The following is a 15,916-nucleotide window of genomic DNA, read 5'->3' on the forward strand; positions in this document are numbered from 1 at the left end:
AGGAATCCATAGATACACATGGCAAAAGATGACCCCAATATTTCTGAATATACAAGAAGGATGATTCCAGGGACCAAAAACTGAGTGGAGATTAACAGAATTATCATCACTGAAGAGACTGTACAGCCAAAATAGTGATTAAATCCAAAACACTGTAGGATACGCATTAGGGGATTCTTATCAGAGGTTAAAAATGGGATGCTAGTTAAGCAGACTTAGAAGCTTAGCCGCTGGTTATGGAAATGAGCAGTCCAAGTGGATTTACAGTCCTTGGCTACCAACAGAATCTGTGTTTTTGTTTCAATGCTCCAGTTGTACATCCTTAGTTATATACACCTGTTATTCAATTTTACTGATAAGCACCGTCAGATGTGAAGATTAAATAGGGGTGAGTGAATCTGAAAATGAACCAGAACAGATTTAAGACAATTCTGCCCTGATCTGTACTGGATTCTATCAGTGGGCATATTTTCAGCATGAAAATACAAGACTACAATATGCATATATAATGTGGAAGGGGATTGTATTCAAATATTTAAACTTTCTATTTATTTAGGGGGTAGGAGGGTATAATTAGCTTATGCAGTCTGCCCTCTAAATGCATTTAACATCTTATCTAGTCAATCCTTCTCTTTCCCTCTCTTCTACCTCTTCCATATCCTCTTGCAAACTTGCTTGGATTTTCTGTACACCATCCATTCAGGCAATACGTTCCACAGATGTACAATTCTGTCTCTGAAGTGCTTAAAGCTGAGGATTAAGTTGGCCCTTACAGCCTGCTGCTTGTGACCCTCCATTCTGATGAAGATGATCCCTTTAAATCTCCCAGCATGATCTTATTTCACCCATACTGCATCCCCCCTCTTCTGGTCTCTATTGAGAAGAACATCACCTCCTCTTGTCTTTGGTCATGTCTCCACTCCCCCATTCTATGCACCCTGTTGATAGCTTCCAATTCTCCCAATGGTCTGATGTTTCTCTCCTTGCAAAACCTCCAAAGTTAAACACTTCAGGTTGTGGCCTGACTACAACCTGATATGGTGGCATCATTACTTCATTGTTTCTGGGATTTATCCCCCTGAGGATATATCCCAGAATCCTATTTTCCACTGTCCCTATCCTCTCTCTCTCTCTCTTCTGTCCAATGTTCCCAGTGGCCCAATACAGGTGCGATGAACAGTTGTAATCCTTTTCCTGCTTTGCTGCAGCCAGTTCCATTACGCCAGCTAATAAGCCATACCAGGGTTATCATGGCACAACAGTAGTATTTTTGTCTGCAATTAACTTCAACTGCAACTCTTCTGGCCATTTAACCTTTAATGCATCAGAGAATAGGTCAATCCCCACTCTCCATTACCTCAAACACATTTGCAGCCAGCATCCTAAAAAGAGTACTAGATCTAAGAATGATTTTTACATTATGCCCCTTATCACGTCCCAGAATCCTGACAAAGACCCTTCCCCATAACCTGGTGTGTGCTGCCACACTCCATGTTACAGTCCAAGTTTGCTATATCAGTCCTGCTTACATCTTCCCTGCAGTTTTTTCCTAGCAACCATCTCAGTGAGCAGTGAGATTGAGTCAAAGGTTTTGATGATGTCAAGAATATCACATTTGCCAGTACTCCTCTGCTAAATTTTCCCATGACACCATTACAAACCTGGATCAGGTCCAACGGACAGCTCTTTCTGTATATGAACCTGTGATGGTTACTGCCATCTAGAAAAGTAAGTGGCTTATCTCTTGAGATTTGCTTCATGACTTTCTCTACCACCACTGTTAAGCTAACCAGCATGCAGGTCCCAGATTTTCCTCTTCCCCCTTGTACTAGGGTAAAACTAATTTCATAAAAGAGTACACTAACTCCATCATCCAGTCTTCGGTGCTTCTGCAATGGCTAATGATTTGTCGAAGATCTCCATCTCTGTCAGTGGATATGTCTGCAAATTCATCAGATTTGTTCTGCATAACACTTACACATATACTATACATACATATTTTATTTTATAATATATATATATATATATATATATATATATATATATATATATATATATATATATATATAGATATATATAGGCGGCCATGGTGGTGCAGCGGTTAGCGTTGCTGCCTCACAGCAAGAGGTTCTCCGGTTCAATTCTAGGCTGGGGTGCCTTCTGTGCAGAGTCTGCATGCCCTCCCTGTGGTCGCGTGGGTTTCTTCTGGGTGCTCCAGTTTCCTCCCGCATCCCAAAGACATGCTGTAGGTGGATAGAACACTCTAAATTGGCCCTAGGTGTGAGTGTGTGCATGTGTGTGACTTCTGTGGAAGGTTGGGCACTGGGCTGGCAACTCAACACCATAAAAGCTCCACTGCCAATCATGAGCAGACCGGTGATCCGCTGTGGCGACCCCTAACCGGGAAAAAGCCGAAAGAAGAAGAAGGAGATATATATATATATATATATATATATATATATATATATATATATATATATATATATATATATATATATATATATATATAAAAACAAACACTTGCCCAAATTTAAACTAAATACACTCCAAAATAATTAAAACCCACCCAGGTGGGGACTATGCCCCCCACACCCCCCCCAACTATATATACCAACTCTGTGATCGCACTACAGTGAAAAGGGCATGTTGGGCAAGTATTTACATACCCGGGAAAGCTTCAGCATTCTGGTATGTGAGGCTTCTGTATTTTCCATCTCGTGAAAATGAACGTTGATGTTCGGATCTTTAGTTATTTAAAGAAGATTACACACACACACACACACACACACACACACACACACACACACAAGTGTGTGTGTGTGTGTCTGTGTGTGTGTCTGTGTGTGTGTCTGTGTCTGTGTGTCTGTGTCTGTGTGTCTGTGTCTGTGTGTCTGTGTCTGTGTGTCTGTGTCTGTGTCTGTGTGTGTCTGTGTGTGTCTGTGTGTGTCTGTGTGTGTCTGTGTGTCTGTGTGTGTCTGTGTGTGTCTGTGTGTGTCTGTGTGTGTCTGTGTGTGTCTGTGTGTGTCTGTGTGTGTCTGTGTGTGTCTGTGTGTGTCTGTGTGTGTCTGTGTGTGTGTGTGTGTGTGTGTGTGTCTGTGTGTGTGTGTGTGTGTGTGTGTGTGTGTGTGTGTGTGTGTGGTAGCCTGTCTATCCCTATGGGTTATCCTTCCTTAGTGAAGCAGTTACATCTTCACTTGCTCTATCTTGATATCCGTCCACTGTTATTCCCATTTTGTCTTCCCAGAACATAGCCCACCCTTTCCTTTCCTTTGGGAAAACAAAGAAAAAAGTATTCATTCAATGCATCTTCTTTTTCTTCCATATCCTCTTTTATCTCCTTCAGGTCTTTATTTATCTTACCAGGTCTGCAAATTCCTTCCTTCTTTCTGCAGTATACTTGAAAAGGCCATGTTCCCATTCTTGACCGCTTAGGCGAACTCTCTTTTGATCAGTCTTTTTTGCCCTCACCCCCTCAGTCACCTTCTACTTGCTCCTTTGTTACATATTTAATCCACCTCCCAACCCCATCCCTTCCACTTCTTACATTCCCCATCTTTCATTCTGATAATGTCTCCTCCCACACTGGCTTTCTACTTTTTTCCATTTTCCTGCCTCTTCAAAGCCTCATCTATAGCACCGGGCATCCCATTCATGATCTATTCCCATAGCTTGTTTACCCCCTTGATTTGCTTCTAGTTTTCCAACTCACTGATTCACTACCACAGCTCGGCAAAATCCACCCTATTGAAATCTTACATCATCTTCATTGTTGACTGTTTAAACCACAAAGTGACATTACCACTGCTAGTTAAAAGTGCCTTCAGCTGAACATTCCTGATCCCTGTTTTGTTCTGGAATGTTCTGAAACAGCATTCCATCCTACTATGCCATTATACTGCAGTAGTCAATCTTTGGCACTGCTCCATCACACAGCCTCATCATGCTGTTAGAAACTCTGATCCCACCACCTCTGTACAGTACCAGTTACTCTATGCCACACTGAACACAGCTTACCTAATTATTTATTTCAGCATACAGCCCTCACATACCACACAACATTGCCTAATTTCTTTGTGCACTACATTATAGTGTCCAGCCTTCTGTGCTACAATGGAACAGTGACACAAGCCACTGTTTTCTACTCTGCAGCTTCTAGCCCTCTGTGTCACTGTATTACAGGGTACAAGCCCTCCATACCACTACTTTACAGCTATTCACCCCTTTTTGCCTGCAAGTGCTAGTACCCCAGAACATTCAGTGTTACAAATATTGCACCAGGTTTCCATGTACCTCCAAAGTCCAGGATACCAGCTCACTGTATTACAGGGCACTCAGCTAAAATGCAATGCTTTGATATGAAAGGATCTGTACTAGCAATAGCAAATGAACAATACTCTGTGGTACTAAAAGGAGAACAGGGATGGATATCAAAGAAATTATTCAAAAATTAATTTTGCACAGGTTTATCAAGTACTTACACAGAATTAAAGAGATATGCTCTCCCTTGGCTTCCTTGGAAAGACTGTAAGATAAAAGAAAATAGTATGAATGAAAAAAAAACACAAACTGTTGAAGTCGGCTTGGATTTGATTCTGTTTTTCTTTCAGTTTAATTCCATGGCTATTAAAGTAAGAAGGTCAACACAGCTAATCCAATATTGCATGGCTATGAAGCCAGATGATAATTACAAATGTGCACTGATCCATTGTAAGTGCTGAGGTTCAAACTCATAGGCAAAGGACACCAAGCATGAACACAACAATACACAAACCTCCAGAGTATGCTGTAATCAAAATCTTTAAAGAATGGCTGCAGAAAGCACGATTGCCAGTATGCTGACCTAAACAATGAGGGAATTCATACTCAAAGCCATTGGGTACTAGAAATCAGAATTTGTAGAGTACTACAGTTACCTAGCTAGCAAGGATGACATTACTGTGGTGGAGAGCAAATACAATGATGAAGACTGAGCACCATGCTGACAAAATGTTAGAGGCAATTTAATACAGAGACAAGGCCATGCACTAGGGGAAGAAAGCAAAGTGAAAGTCAGAAAGCAACAGCTAATAAATGAGATGTTATAACATGCTTGCAATATCATTTTTCACAGAAATTACATTGCTCTGTACAATACCCAAGTGCATTATATTACTCAAACAGGTACATTTGCTCAGAAGTGACTAGCCACACCCAAATCCCTTCACCTTTCAGATTTGTGCTCACATTTCTAAGTTTAAATCTTTGTATTTCAACATGCATCCCACCTGTTCCATTATACATTATCTATCCAAGGCAGTTGCAAAGAAAATAAGGGGAAGAAATCAAGAGAAACAAAACAGTAAAACAAAAAGCAGCACTTCTGCAGAGGTTAATATGGACAACTCAGTATTCTGAAATATAAAGATGCAGGTTTTTCTTTTCTTTCAAATTCTTTACATTTTAGATGGTGCTTGAGGGGCAGAGAAGAGAAAGCAGCTATACTCAAGTGTCATCCTTCTGGTGACACAAAGAAGTCACAACTGCAAAGCAAAAACATGGCCTAAAAGGATTCCAAAACACAAGTAGACACCAATCAGGAATCCAACAGGTTAGCCCAACGGTAGAAAAGCACCAGTGAGGTATTCCACAGCAAAACAGCGCGCACACACAATAAATAAATAAATAAATAAATAAATAAAAGGGGGAAAAAAAAGAGACAGGATGTAAAAGTTGAGCACAATTAAAATACACAATGTGCTTTCATCCTACACCACTGAGTGGGGCTTCATCAGAACCTCAATCAACTATTAGGAATCCAAATATATACAGAAATAAGTAAATAAAATGAGTCACATGACCAAGTTGTATCCAAATAAATATACAGGTTAATCCTAAATATTTAAAGGACTATTAAACTATACAATGTAGTAGATCACTTCCAATGGGGCAAGTGGAAAATTGTTAGTAATAGTAATAAAACCTAAATAAACCTGATCTAGTTAGCATATGCAGGTAATACATAAATGCAATACTTGTCAACATTGTTCTCAAAAAAATGCAATCAGCTTTTTTTAAACTGGACATTTGGATAAACTCAATATCTTTAAATATGACCACACCAAATGTATGTTTCTATTTTAAAATAATAAAATATATGTATAAATAATATCTTCTTCTTCTTTCGGCTTTTCCCGGTTAGGGGTCGCCACAGCGGATCACCTTGTCCTTGTCCACACACATTAAGTTTTATGGTGTCGAGTTGCCAGCCCGGCACCAACCCTTCACAGAAGGCACACTCCACACGCACACCTAGGGCCAATAAGTGTCCAAAATCCACTGCAGCATGTCTTGGGATGTGGGAGGGAAAAACGGACCCAAGAGGAAACCCACACACACAGGAGGAGGAGGACATGAGGCGGGAAGACAGAGGCAGCAGAGGGAGGGCCCGGAGAACCCCTTGCTGTGAGGCAGCAATGCTAACCACTATATGTATAAATAATATAAATAGTAAAAAAACATATAAAAATGTTCAAAAAATATACACATTGGTCACTAGCAGACAATCTGATAAAGAGAAATGGTTTGGAGAAAATGTTTTTAAAAGCATTCAAGTGTTTCCCAGTTGGGAGAACTATAATGATGAGGCAAAACCAAACAGCACTAAATAGAATAACAGGCTCTACCATACGTCTTAGCATGGATAAGCTTTCTTTCTATTTAGCTTGAGTCTCTGTGTGTGTCTGTCAGTTTGGAACTATGTTCCTATTAACGGGATAGAAGTTCAATATTTGAAGATGTACACAGTTTTGTGTGTTATTAAATTATTAGGTTTTAGGGGGCTTGTGTGTGTGTTGTGTGTGTGCGTGTGTGTGTGTGTGTGTGTGTGCGTGTGTGTGTGTGTGTGTGTGTATTTTTGAGGGTTTTTAATGAAACAAAAAGTTCTGCAAGATGTGACACAGCCTCAAATGGAGATGACAAGAAACAACTGTATATAAAAGATTAGTCTGCCAAATAGTGTATGCATGCAATACCAAAGGTGGAACTAGACACTTAAAAAAGCTGTCATACATAAAAGGTGGGAATAATATAATCCCTAAAAAATATTTTTCTTTCTATAACGCCTTTAAATGTTAATGGTCTCACTGATAAATCCAAAAAAGAAAGAGCAGTGAACTATATTAAAAAATGTACAGTGCAATTAGTTATGCTACAGGTGGCACACTTGGAAAGAACTGAACTTATGAATTTGATAGAGAAAGGTTTTCAGGATGGTTATTCAGCAAAATACCTGGGACAATGGAGACAGGCGTACTTATATTAACTGCAAGAAGTGCTCCAATATTAATAGAAGAGGGGGAAAAAAGACAATAATGGTAGTTCTGCAGTACTAAGGGGCTACTGGCAAGGGAAGAAGATTACATTGGCATGTATTTATATTCAATCAATAATAAAGCTAAAGAAAATTCTGAGAAATAATCAGCTTTCAGCAAGGAACAATACTTATATGTGGGGACTGGAATTTGATTTACAACAATGAAGGTGTTTCTGGGGGGACCCAGAAAGGGAAATACAACAAAGAACTGTAGATTTTTAAAGAAATTTATGAAAATATTTGGCATGGAAGATGTGAATTCAGTACTAGGAATTTGGAGTGAATTTACATATTATTCCCAAAGATGCAAAAACTGGGCTATGCTAGACAGAACTTACATTTTACAGGAACATGTGCATTTAATTGAAGGTCTTGATACCCACCAGATAACTATTTCAGATCATGCGCCAATAATAATAAAAACACAGGGGGTCTATATCCTTTCGTCGAAGGAACTACCCAAACATCTATTCATCAAACTTAATCCATTGAACGCTAATTCTGAATGTTCATTTAAGCAAATTTCTTCCCAGGGGAAAAAAATTGTTGGCCACCATTGGGAATTTGCCCCTTTCCCCACTGTAGTACAATCTTGGAGTTGGCACATTTAATTGGGGGGTGTGGAGGGCACAGCCCCCCACATGGGTGGTTTTAAATAATGTGGGTTTTTTTTTGTGATGGTCGCTAGGTTGGCAGACTTTTTCCCTGGGAAGAAATTCACAAATGAATGTTCAACGAAACTAGCATTACTTGGATTAAGTTCGAGGAATAGGTGTTTGACGGGTAGTCACTTCAACTAAATTATATAGACCAAACAAATGGTAATTAAATAAAAAATGAAATACTGGCACTTTCCCACCTATCTGTTGAAAAGAGAGAAATTTAAGGAATGGCTATTGGAAATTGTTCAGGAGCTATTAGGGAAGATAGAAATTTCTTCTGAAAATATAGCTAAGGAGTAGGATAAAATTAAAATGGAATTTAAAACTAGGGTGGAAATAAAAGAAAGGCAGATGTGGTTAAGCAGTAACAATAATTACTTAGAGGGACTGACAAATTATTAAAGTATTGCCTCACAGCAAGAGGTTCTCCGGTTCGATTCTCGGCTGGGGTGCTTTCTGTGCGGAGTCTGCATGTCCTCCCTGTGGTCGCGTGGGTTTCCTCTGGGTGCTCTGGTTTCCTCCCACATCCCAAAGACATGCAGTAGGTGGATTGGACACTCCAAATTGGCCATAGGTGTGAGTGTGTGCATGTGTGTGTCTTCTGTGGAAGGTTGGGCACCGGGCTGGCAACTCAACAACATAAAACTCCACTGCCAATCATGAGCGGACAGATGATCCGCTGTGGCGACCCCTAACTGGGAAAAGCTGAAAGAAGAAGAAAATAGGGGGCATCTCAAAGAACAAGAGGAGCAACTACATAATGCTAAACAGAAAATAAGGGACTTTCTTGATAATATGCATGAGTTTAGAAAGATTGCTGTTAAGCAACTGTTTTTTGATAACTCTAGAGCACAAAAACTTTTAGCACAATGAATCAGGAAAACAGAAATTAGAAAGTGCTGTCACCAAGCTTAGGGAGTCTATTACAAAGAAGGTAACTAGGAATCCTGTAGAAGTATTAGAAATATTTTGGAAATTTTATGAAAGTCTGTATAAAGCAGAGAAATATGGAAATCAAGAAAAGGTACAAATTGAAATGTTTATGGGAGAATTAAATATGCCAAGGCTAGAGGGAGAGGAGGCTTCATTACTAACAGGACAGGATGAAATGAGATAAAAATGGTGATGCATAACCAATCTACAGGAAAGTCCCCAGGGTTAGATGGTATTTCTGTGGAAGTTTGGAAGCTAGGAGGGAGTAGTTTTGCTAGAATGCGTTACAGTGAGGATAAGGGAATATTCCCTTTCCTCCACTGTAATGCAATCTCAGAGTTAGTATATATAAGTAGCAGGGGGGGTGCAGGGCCCCCCCACTTAAATGTTTTTGTTGATTTTTTTGTTTGCTTTTATTTTATGTTTCAGTGTAATGATTTTCACAAAAGTGCATTTTCATTTAAATGGACTTTCGCTGGGATCAGTTATGTCACTTTTGACAGTGAAAATTCGATGGATCAAAGTAAACTCATATGTGTGTGTGTGTGTGTGTGTGTGTGTGTGTGTGTGTGTGTGTGTGTGTGTGTGTGTATGTATATATATATATATACATATATATATATATATATATATATATATATATATATATATACATATATATATATATATATATATATATATACACATATATATATATATATATATATATATATATATATATATATATATATATATATATATATATATTAAAAAGTACAGTTTTGTACCTACCATAAATGTAGATGTTCGAAGATCCACATTGCTGCAGTCCTAACACTGGGGGGTCCGCTGTCCCAGTAAACCAAAAAAAAAAACCAAACACTCCTGTACCTAATATATGTACAATATATACGGAGGATGGCTAAACTATAATGAAGCAGAGCGCTGCCAAAATGCCCAACACAGCAGTGGCAAAACCAAAACCAGCCTAGGATAGAGAGAGGAAGGTGGTAATGCTTAGAGAGTATGCACTGAACTCCAAGTAGCTGCCTCCAAAATATCCTTAGTTGCCACCCCCTAGAAATGCTGTTGAAAGTGGCCTAGGCCTAATGGGAAGGCAGGCCCCCAGCTGGAATCTCCTTGCCATGATGGGAATAACAGAATGCAATGCAAAACCCAATCCACTTAGAAATAGTTTGTTTTGACACAGGCTTGCCCTGAGAACTCAAAGCAAAAGAAACAAACAACTGCTGAGACTGCCTAAAATCCCTAGTCCTGCTAAATAATAATACAACTGCCTGTGTACATCTAAAGTGTGCAAAATCTTTGAAACCACTTTAGGCATAAAGGAAGGATTTGCAATTCAGAAACCTTCTTTGCAGAGAAAATGGCCAACAAATTGAGGTCCCAAGCAGGAGTATGAGCTCTCACGGGGGGTATATTCTTTTCCCCTCTAAGAAATTGCTTGAACAAAGGATGAGAAAAAAAAAATGGGGTGTCACAATCATAGCTGAAGCTGCTTGCTGCTGAATCTTAATGAAAGAAAGAGAAAGACTTTTGTTTGTCCAATAACTAGTAAGATATTGCTCCACCACAAATTAGGAAACTCAAACATCAAAATCCATTGCTGCACTCCAAAATAAAAATCTCTTCCATTTTTCTGCATACACTTTATGTGTACTAGGTCTTCTGGCTTCCATAATCACATTCAAAACTTGTTGAGGAAGTTGAGTGTTAGATGAAGAGAGTGAAGCTTGACATTCAGACTCCTCAGTAATGGGTACCAGTGTTGCGAGGCCAATCTTTGGGAGGAGAGGCAGAGGTGGAAAGGCATACACATGAAGATTTTTCCAACTGAAAGAAAGAGCATCCACTTTCCAAGCTGTGTGATGAAACCAAACTTTGGCAGCTGGTGGTTTAGTGGAGAAGCGAACAGATCTATGTCTGGAGTTCCCATGACACTGTCAATTTCATACATGAAGATCCAGTTTCCACTGTGGGGGGATCCATGATTTGCCTGCTTAACACATCTGCTAAGGAGTTCTGTGCTCCTGGCAGAAACCTTGCCTGAAGATTTAGCTGCAAGCTGAGCACAGTCTCCCACAAAATCATTGCTTGCCTGCATAGAGGATTGTTGATGTACCACATGACAGTTGAGTTGTCTGTTAGAACCAACACCTGCCCTGGAAGAAGTAACTCCTTGAAAGCCATTAATGCAAACTGGACTGCTAACATCTCCTTCATGTTGATATGTAGATGCTGTAGTCTGGCAGGCCACTTTGTCTTGTATCCACTTTCCATTCAGATGAGGCATCTGTCATTAGAATCTGACAAAATTCTTTTGAATGCAAGGTATTATTTGAATGACAGTGTCCAAAAGATGCCATGAACCCTAAGGCTTTAGGACTGTTGAGTCTGATAGGCACATGAAGGTAAGCCTCCTTGAGATCTAAAGTAGTTACCAGTGAGTGATGCCCAGCAGAGGTTTTTGAACTTGGGAATGTCCAGATAAGTGTTGAGAGGATAGATAAATCATTGGTCTCCTCCACGTGTTCCCCTTTTGGAACTAGGAACAGGAATAAAAATCCTAGGGCCCTTTCTGGCACAGGAACCGGCTGAATGGCCCCTATTTGAGTAGCAGAAAAATTTGTTTGTATGCCTTCTTTTGTATAGGAGGAATGTAGGAATGCCTTTGAAAGGAGGCAAGGTATGGAAATAAAAAAAAAAATTCCTGTACCGTGGTGATAATAATACCCATCCTTGGGTAATGTCATTGGGTCTGCTTACGAAAGGACTGGACCCCTGCCCTCACCAGAAGACTGAGCAGGTGACTCCCCGCTCTAGGCCTAAAGAAACTTGGCTCCCACCACGTCCCACGCCCTTACCCCTAGACTGGGAATCATAAAATCTTTAACAGTCTGCATAGACTTAGCCTTGTCCTCCATTTTCTTTAAAACTGCTCCACAGGGCGACCAAACAACACATCAGCAATTCTGATCCCTCAGCCAGGCGTGCCTGCGAAAGAACAGAACCAGTGGCTGCCACCCTCGAAGAGGCCTGTACAACATCAAAACCTGTTCAGAAAACATGAACTAAATCCTGCAACTTTACACTCTCAATACCTTCCGCCAGAGCATCTACCTTAGACTTCAATTGTGAAAGGAGATAATTTTTTTTTTTTTAATGTAAAAAACTGGCAAAAGCCCTCATAAAGTAGTGGAAGAAGTATACACCTTCTTTCCCCATCTATCCCTCTTTATCAGGAGGAACAGGATTTTTAACAACAGAAGCCTTAACACCTTTAGGGCCCTGAGAAAAGTTTCTGGGTCTGCCCCTAGGACTCTTAAAAAGATACTTATGAGCTTCAGGCACCCTATAACAACTATCCTGGTTAACTGGGGCAGGAGGCAAAGAATCAGGGTTCAGGGAAGCCTCTGCAAAACATCTTCTACCACATCCAGAACAGGAGGTATAGCTAAAGGCCTATGCTGGGGTAGAACAAAATTCCTAAGCCTTTTTTTTGGAATCAGAGAAATCTTGACCTTCCCATTTAAAATGCTCCCTCATGGAATGAAGAGTCTCTGAAAAGAAAAATCCTCAGGAGGAGAAGGTAGAATCATCTACATCAGAATCAGAATAAGGAGGATACTCCTGCAAGTCTTCAGAAGACTCAGAAGCCTCGAACACTGCTCAAAACTCTCAAGCTCAGGTTCCACCCTAGGCCTCTTATCAGCATAGAACCTCTAATCATAGTAATCAAATCTTCTGCCATTTTAAGCATATGTTTCTTAGGCAGAGACCCTGAAGAACTAGGGAAGACCCCACTGAAGTTAACCCTGGCCTGCCTCTAGAAGAAGCCTTGGAAACAGAAGGGAGGGCCTAACCACCTTAGGAAGGGAGGGAGAACAGGTACCTGAGAAGCCCCTTCAGCCTGGCCTACCTCCTGAGAGGACACGTCTTGTAACAGTAAAGTCTCTCCTGAGAATCCAAAGGAACTTCTGGTAGAACCCACCTCTCTACCGAGCCCTCCCTAGAACCGGCGGGACAGACGGTTCTTCCAACCTAGGCTTTGCTGCTTTGTCCTTGCGCTTTTTAGGCCGGAGCATCCGGCGGCATGTTATAATTACACTTAATTACAACGCCCAAAAACTAACCTGGCACAATCTAATCTTCTCTTTATAGTGCGTTTGTTAAATCTAGCACAAGAGCGACACCCAACAACGCCGTGCTCAGGCCCTAAGCAAGGTATACACAAGGTATGGTAATCCCTATGAGGTATCTGTTTCCCACAAGAAATACAATTATTCACTTTTTCTGACATCCGGTTAAATACTGAGGCAAGAAAAACAAAATATTCAACTTTGATTCGGTCTGAAACTCCGACTTCAGAAAATTTCAGAATGCCAACCTGCACTCGCAATACTGCTTCTGCATCGGACCATGCGGCAAAAAAGACTGAGGATATGACGTCGGTCATGCGCATTTGTACCCTGACGTTGGTATTCGGGCCGACTGGGACAGCGGACTACCCAAGTGTTAGGACTGCAGCAATGTGAAATGAAGAACATCAAAAATATATACATTCTTAAAATACAATATTAAATCTAGGCAAACTATACGGCATGCTAAAAAGAAGTGCATCCTAGCAAAATCATAACTTGGCTGCCCTCAGTTTGAGAACTGGGACAATACATGTATTATCATTAATACCTAGAGGGTGGTAGCATTCAACTTCAATTGCCAATATAACTCTTTGTACTCCATAGGTTCATAGGTGTGTAGTAGGCTAATGGCCCTGGAGCCTTTACAAGCCTAGCCCATAGGATTACCCTGGCATCGTGCCACCCGACCTTAGTTCCCAGTGTCACTGTCGGGCAGAGCCACTGGAGTGATCCCCGGAGTGAATTTTCTATTTCCCATCCACTCATCAAGATTTCTCTTGAAGAGGGCCAGTGAGTTGCTCTGTTTGATATGTATGGTAAGTCTATTCCATACCATGGGCAGTCTCTGGGTTATGAACCTGCCACTCCAGCTTGTTCTGTTGATTGTGGTAATGAGGTTGAGGTCTCTGGAGCATGTGGTGTGGAGGGATTGGGATTTCTTTAGATGTAGCATTTCTAACAGAGCTGGGTCAGACATGGCTTTGTAAGTCAAGCAGAGATCACCTCTAAGTAGGCGATATGAGACAGAGAATAGTTGAAGTTTTTTTGAGTCTGTCCATATAGGACAAGTTTTTAAGGGCTAGGATCCTCTTTGTGAGGTACTTTTGCAGCCTCCCCAGTCGTTGCAGGTGTCTAGTGAGGTACATGCCAAATGGGCATTGTACTCTATGACTGGCCTAATGGGGAATGAGTAGAGGGAGACAATGACCTCTTTCTTCCTGGATGCAAAACCCTTAGTAATGAGATGTGCCACATAGAATGACGTTCTGACCACAGTGGCAATGTGGTGATCAAAAGAAAGGTTGCTGTCAACCTGTGTTCCCAGATCTCTTATAACGCCTTCTGTGTTCAGTGGACTACCATTGATGTGGTAATTCATGGGAACTGGGTTTTTCCCAAAGGAGATGATGACATGTTTTGGCATTGAGCTTAAGGCCATGGTTCTGACACCAGTCGTTGGTCTCAAGTGAGGCCTTTCTGCAGGATGTCAACATCACTTGGGGAGTTAATAATAGCTCCCAACTTGCAATTGTCTGCAAACTTTGTCAACCAGAGTCCATTTGTGTTGGCCTGGACTTCAGAGAAGTAGATACCAAACAGGAGCGGACCCAGAACCAATCCCTGTGGGACTCCACTTGTGACTGGTCAGCAGTCTGACTTGGAGTCAGCTACTTTCACACTGTGGGTTCTATCTGTAAACCAGTCTGCAACCCACCTAGTGATATAGGTGTTGATGCCTAGCTTAGTGAGTTTTTCTATGATTCCCGAGTGGGAAATGGTATCAAAGGCTTTCGCCAGATCAAGGTAGGCTGTATGAACCACCTTGCCTTCATCCACAGCTCTGATGACTGACTCAAACAAGTCAACCAGGTTGAGCAGGCATGACCTACCCTTCACAAAACCAAACTGTGTGGGATCCAGAGTTTGGAGATTCCCTATATCCTTGTTTATTAGGTCCATGATGATGCATTCCATAGCTTTGCACATCAGCCTCATCAGGCTAATGGGGAGATAGTTCCCAGTCACTGTAGTTGCTCCTCCTTTCTGGAGAGGGATAACTGTAGCAGTGCGCCATTCAGAAGGGACAAAGCCTGACGTGAGGCTGTGATTGAACAGGGCACACAGGTGAGGTGCCAGTTTACTCTGTAGTTCATGTACAACACATTCGGAGATATTAACAGATGCCATAGAAGCTGTATTCTTGGCCTTGGACAGTGCTGTTTTAATCTGTGCAGCAGTAATACTGGGTGCCTGGCAATCTACTAGTATTGTGATTGGTCCTTTGGTGGGGGAGGGAGTGGTAAAGTTGGCAGTGAATCTGTCAGCCAGTATATTGGCAATATCTGTTGACTCTGTATAGGAGGTACCATTGTGCAGTAGCTCAGAGCAAATCTGGGTACTGCCGTGGGGATTTTTACAGAACTATAGTAGGCCTTCTGACTGTCTTTACTATCTGCTGCAATTCTGTTTTCATAGCTAGCTTTAGAGGATTTCATGAGGGATTTCAATTTTTTTGCTGAGGCTGATAAGGGAGTTTTTCCAGTCTTGGGACTTCACCTTATTCTGCATCAGTTTCCTCCTCCTGTTGTAGAGTTCCATTTATGGCAGGGGACCACCAGATTGGCTTCCTTTTTTTGGAGAAGAGTGTCTTGGTTCTATTGGGTATGGTGAGATCCATGCATTTGTGTAAGTGTTTGTACAGTGCATAGGTGTATGATTCAGTGGTCATGCAACTATTCTCCATTTGCATGGGTGGTGTGAAGTTAGCCACCTCTGTTTTTAGGAGCCCAAAGTTAGCTTTGGAGAAGTTTTTCATGGTGGTTACCTTT

General features: G+C 41.1%; 1 protein-coding gene across 3 annotated transcripts in view; it reads right to left on the reverse strand.

The window, feature by feature from the left end:
• Positions 1-15,916, reverse strand: part of YPEL4 (yippee like 4) — a 117,143-nt gene that overhangs the window by 43,333 nt on the left and 57,894 nt on the right. For all 3 annotated transcript variants that reach the window (XM_044084100.1, XM_044084099.1, XM_044084101.1), the window contains exon 3: positions 4,479-4,522. In XM_044084100.1, coding sequence (XP_043940035.1) covers positions 4,479-4,522 — 44 coding nt within the window. The remainder of the gene's footprint in view (positions 1-4,478; positions 4,523-15,916) is intronic.

The sequence above is a fragment of the Protopterus annectens genome, chromosome 9.part0 (assembly GCF_019279795.1).
Source record: "Protopterus annectens isolate FY-2018-M chromosome 9.part0, PAN1.0, whole genome shotgun sequence".
NCBI classification, from domain to species: domain Eukaryota; kingdom Metazoa; phylum Chordata; order Ceratodontiformes; family Protopteridae; genus Protopterus; species Protopterus annectens.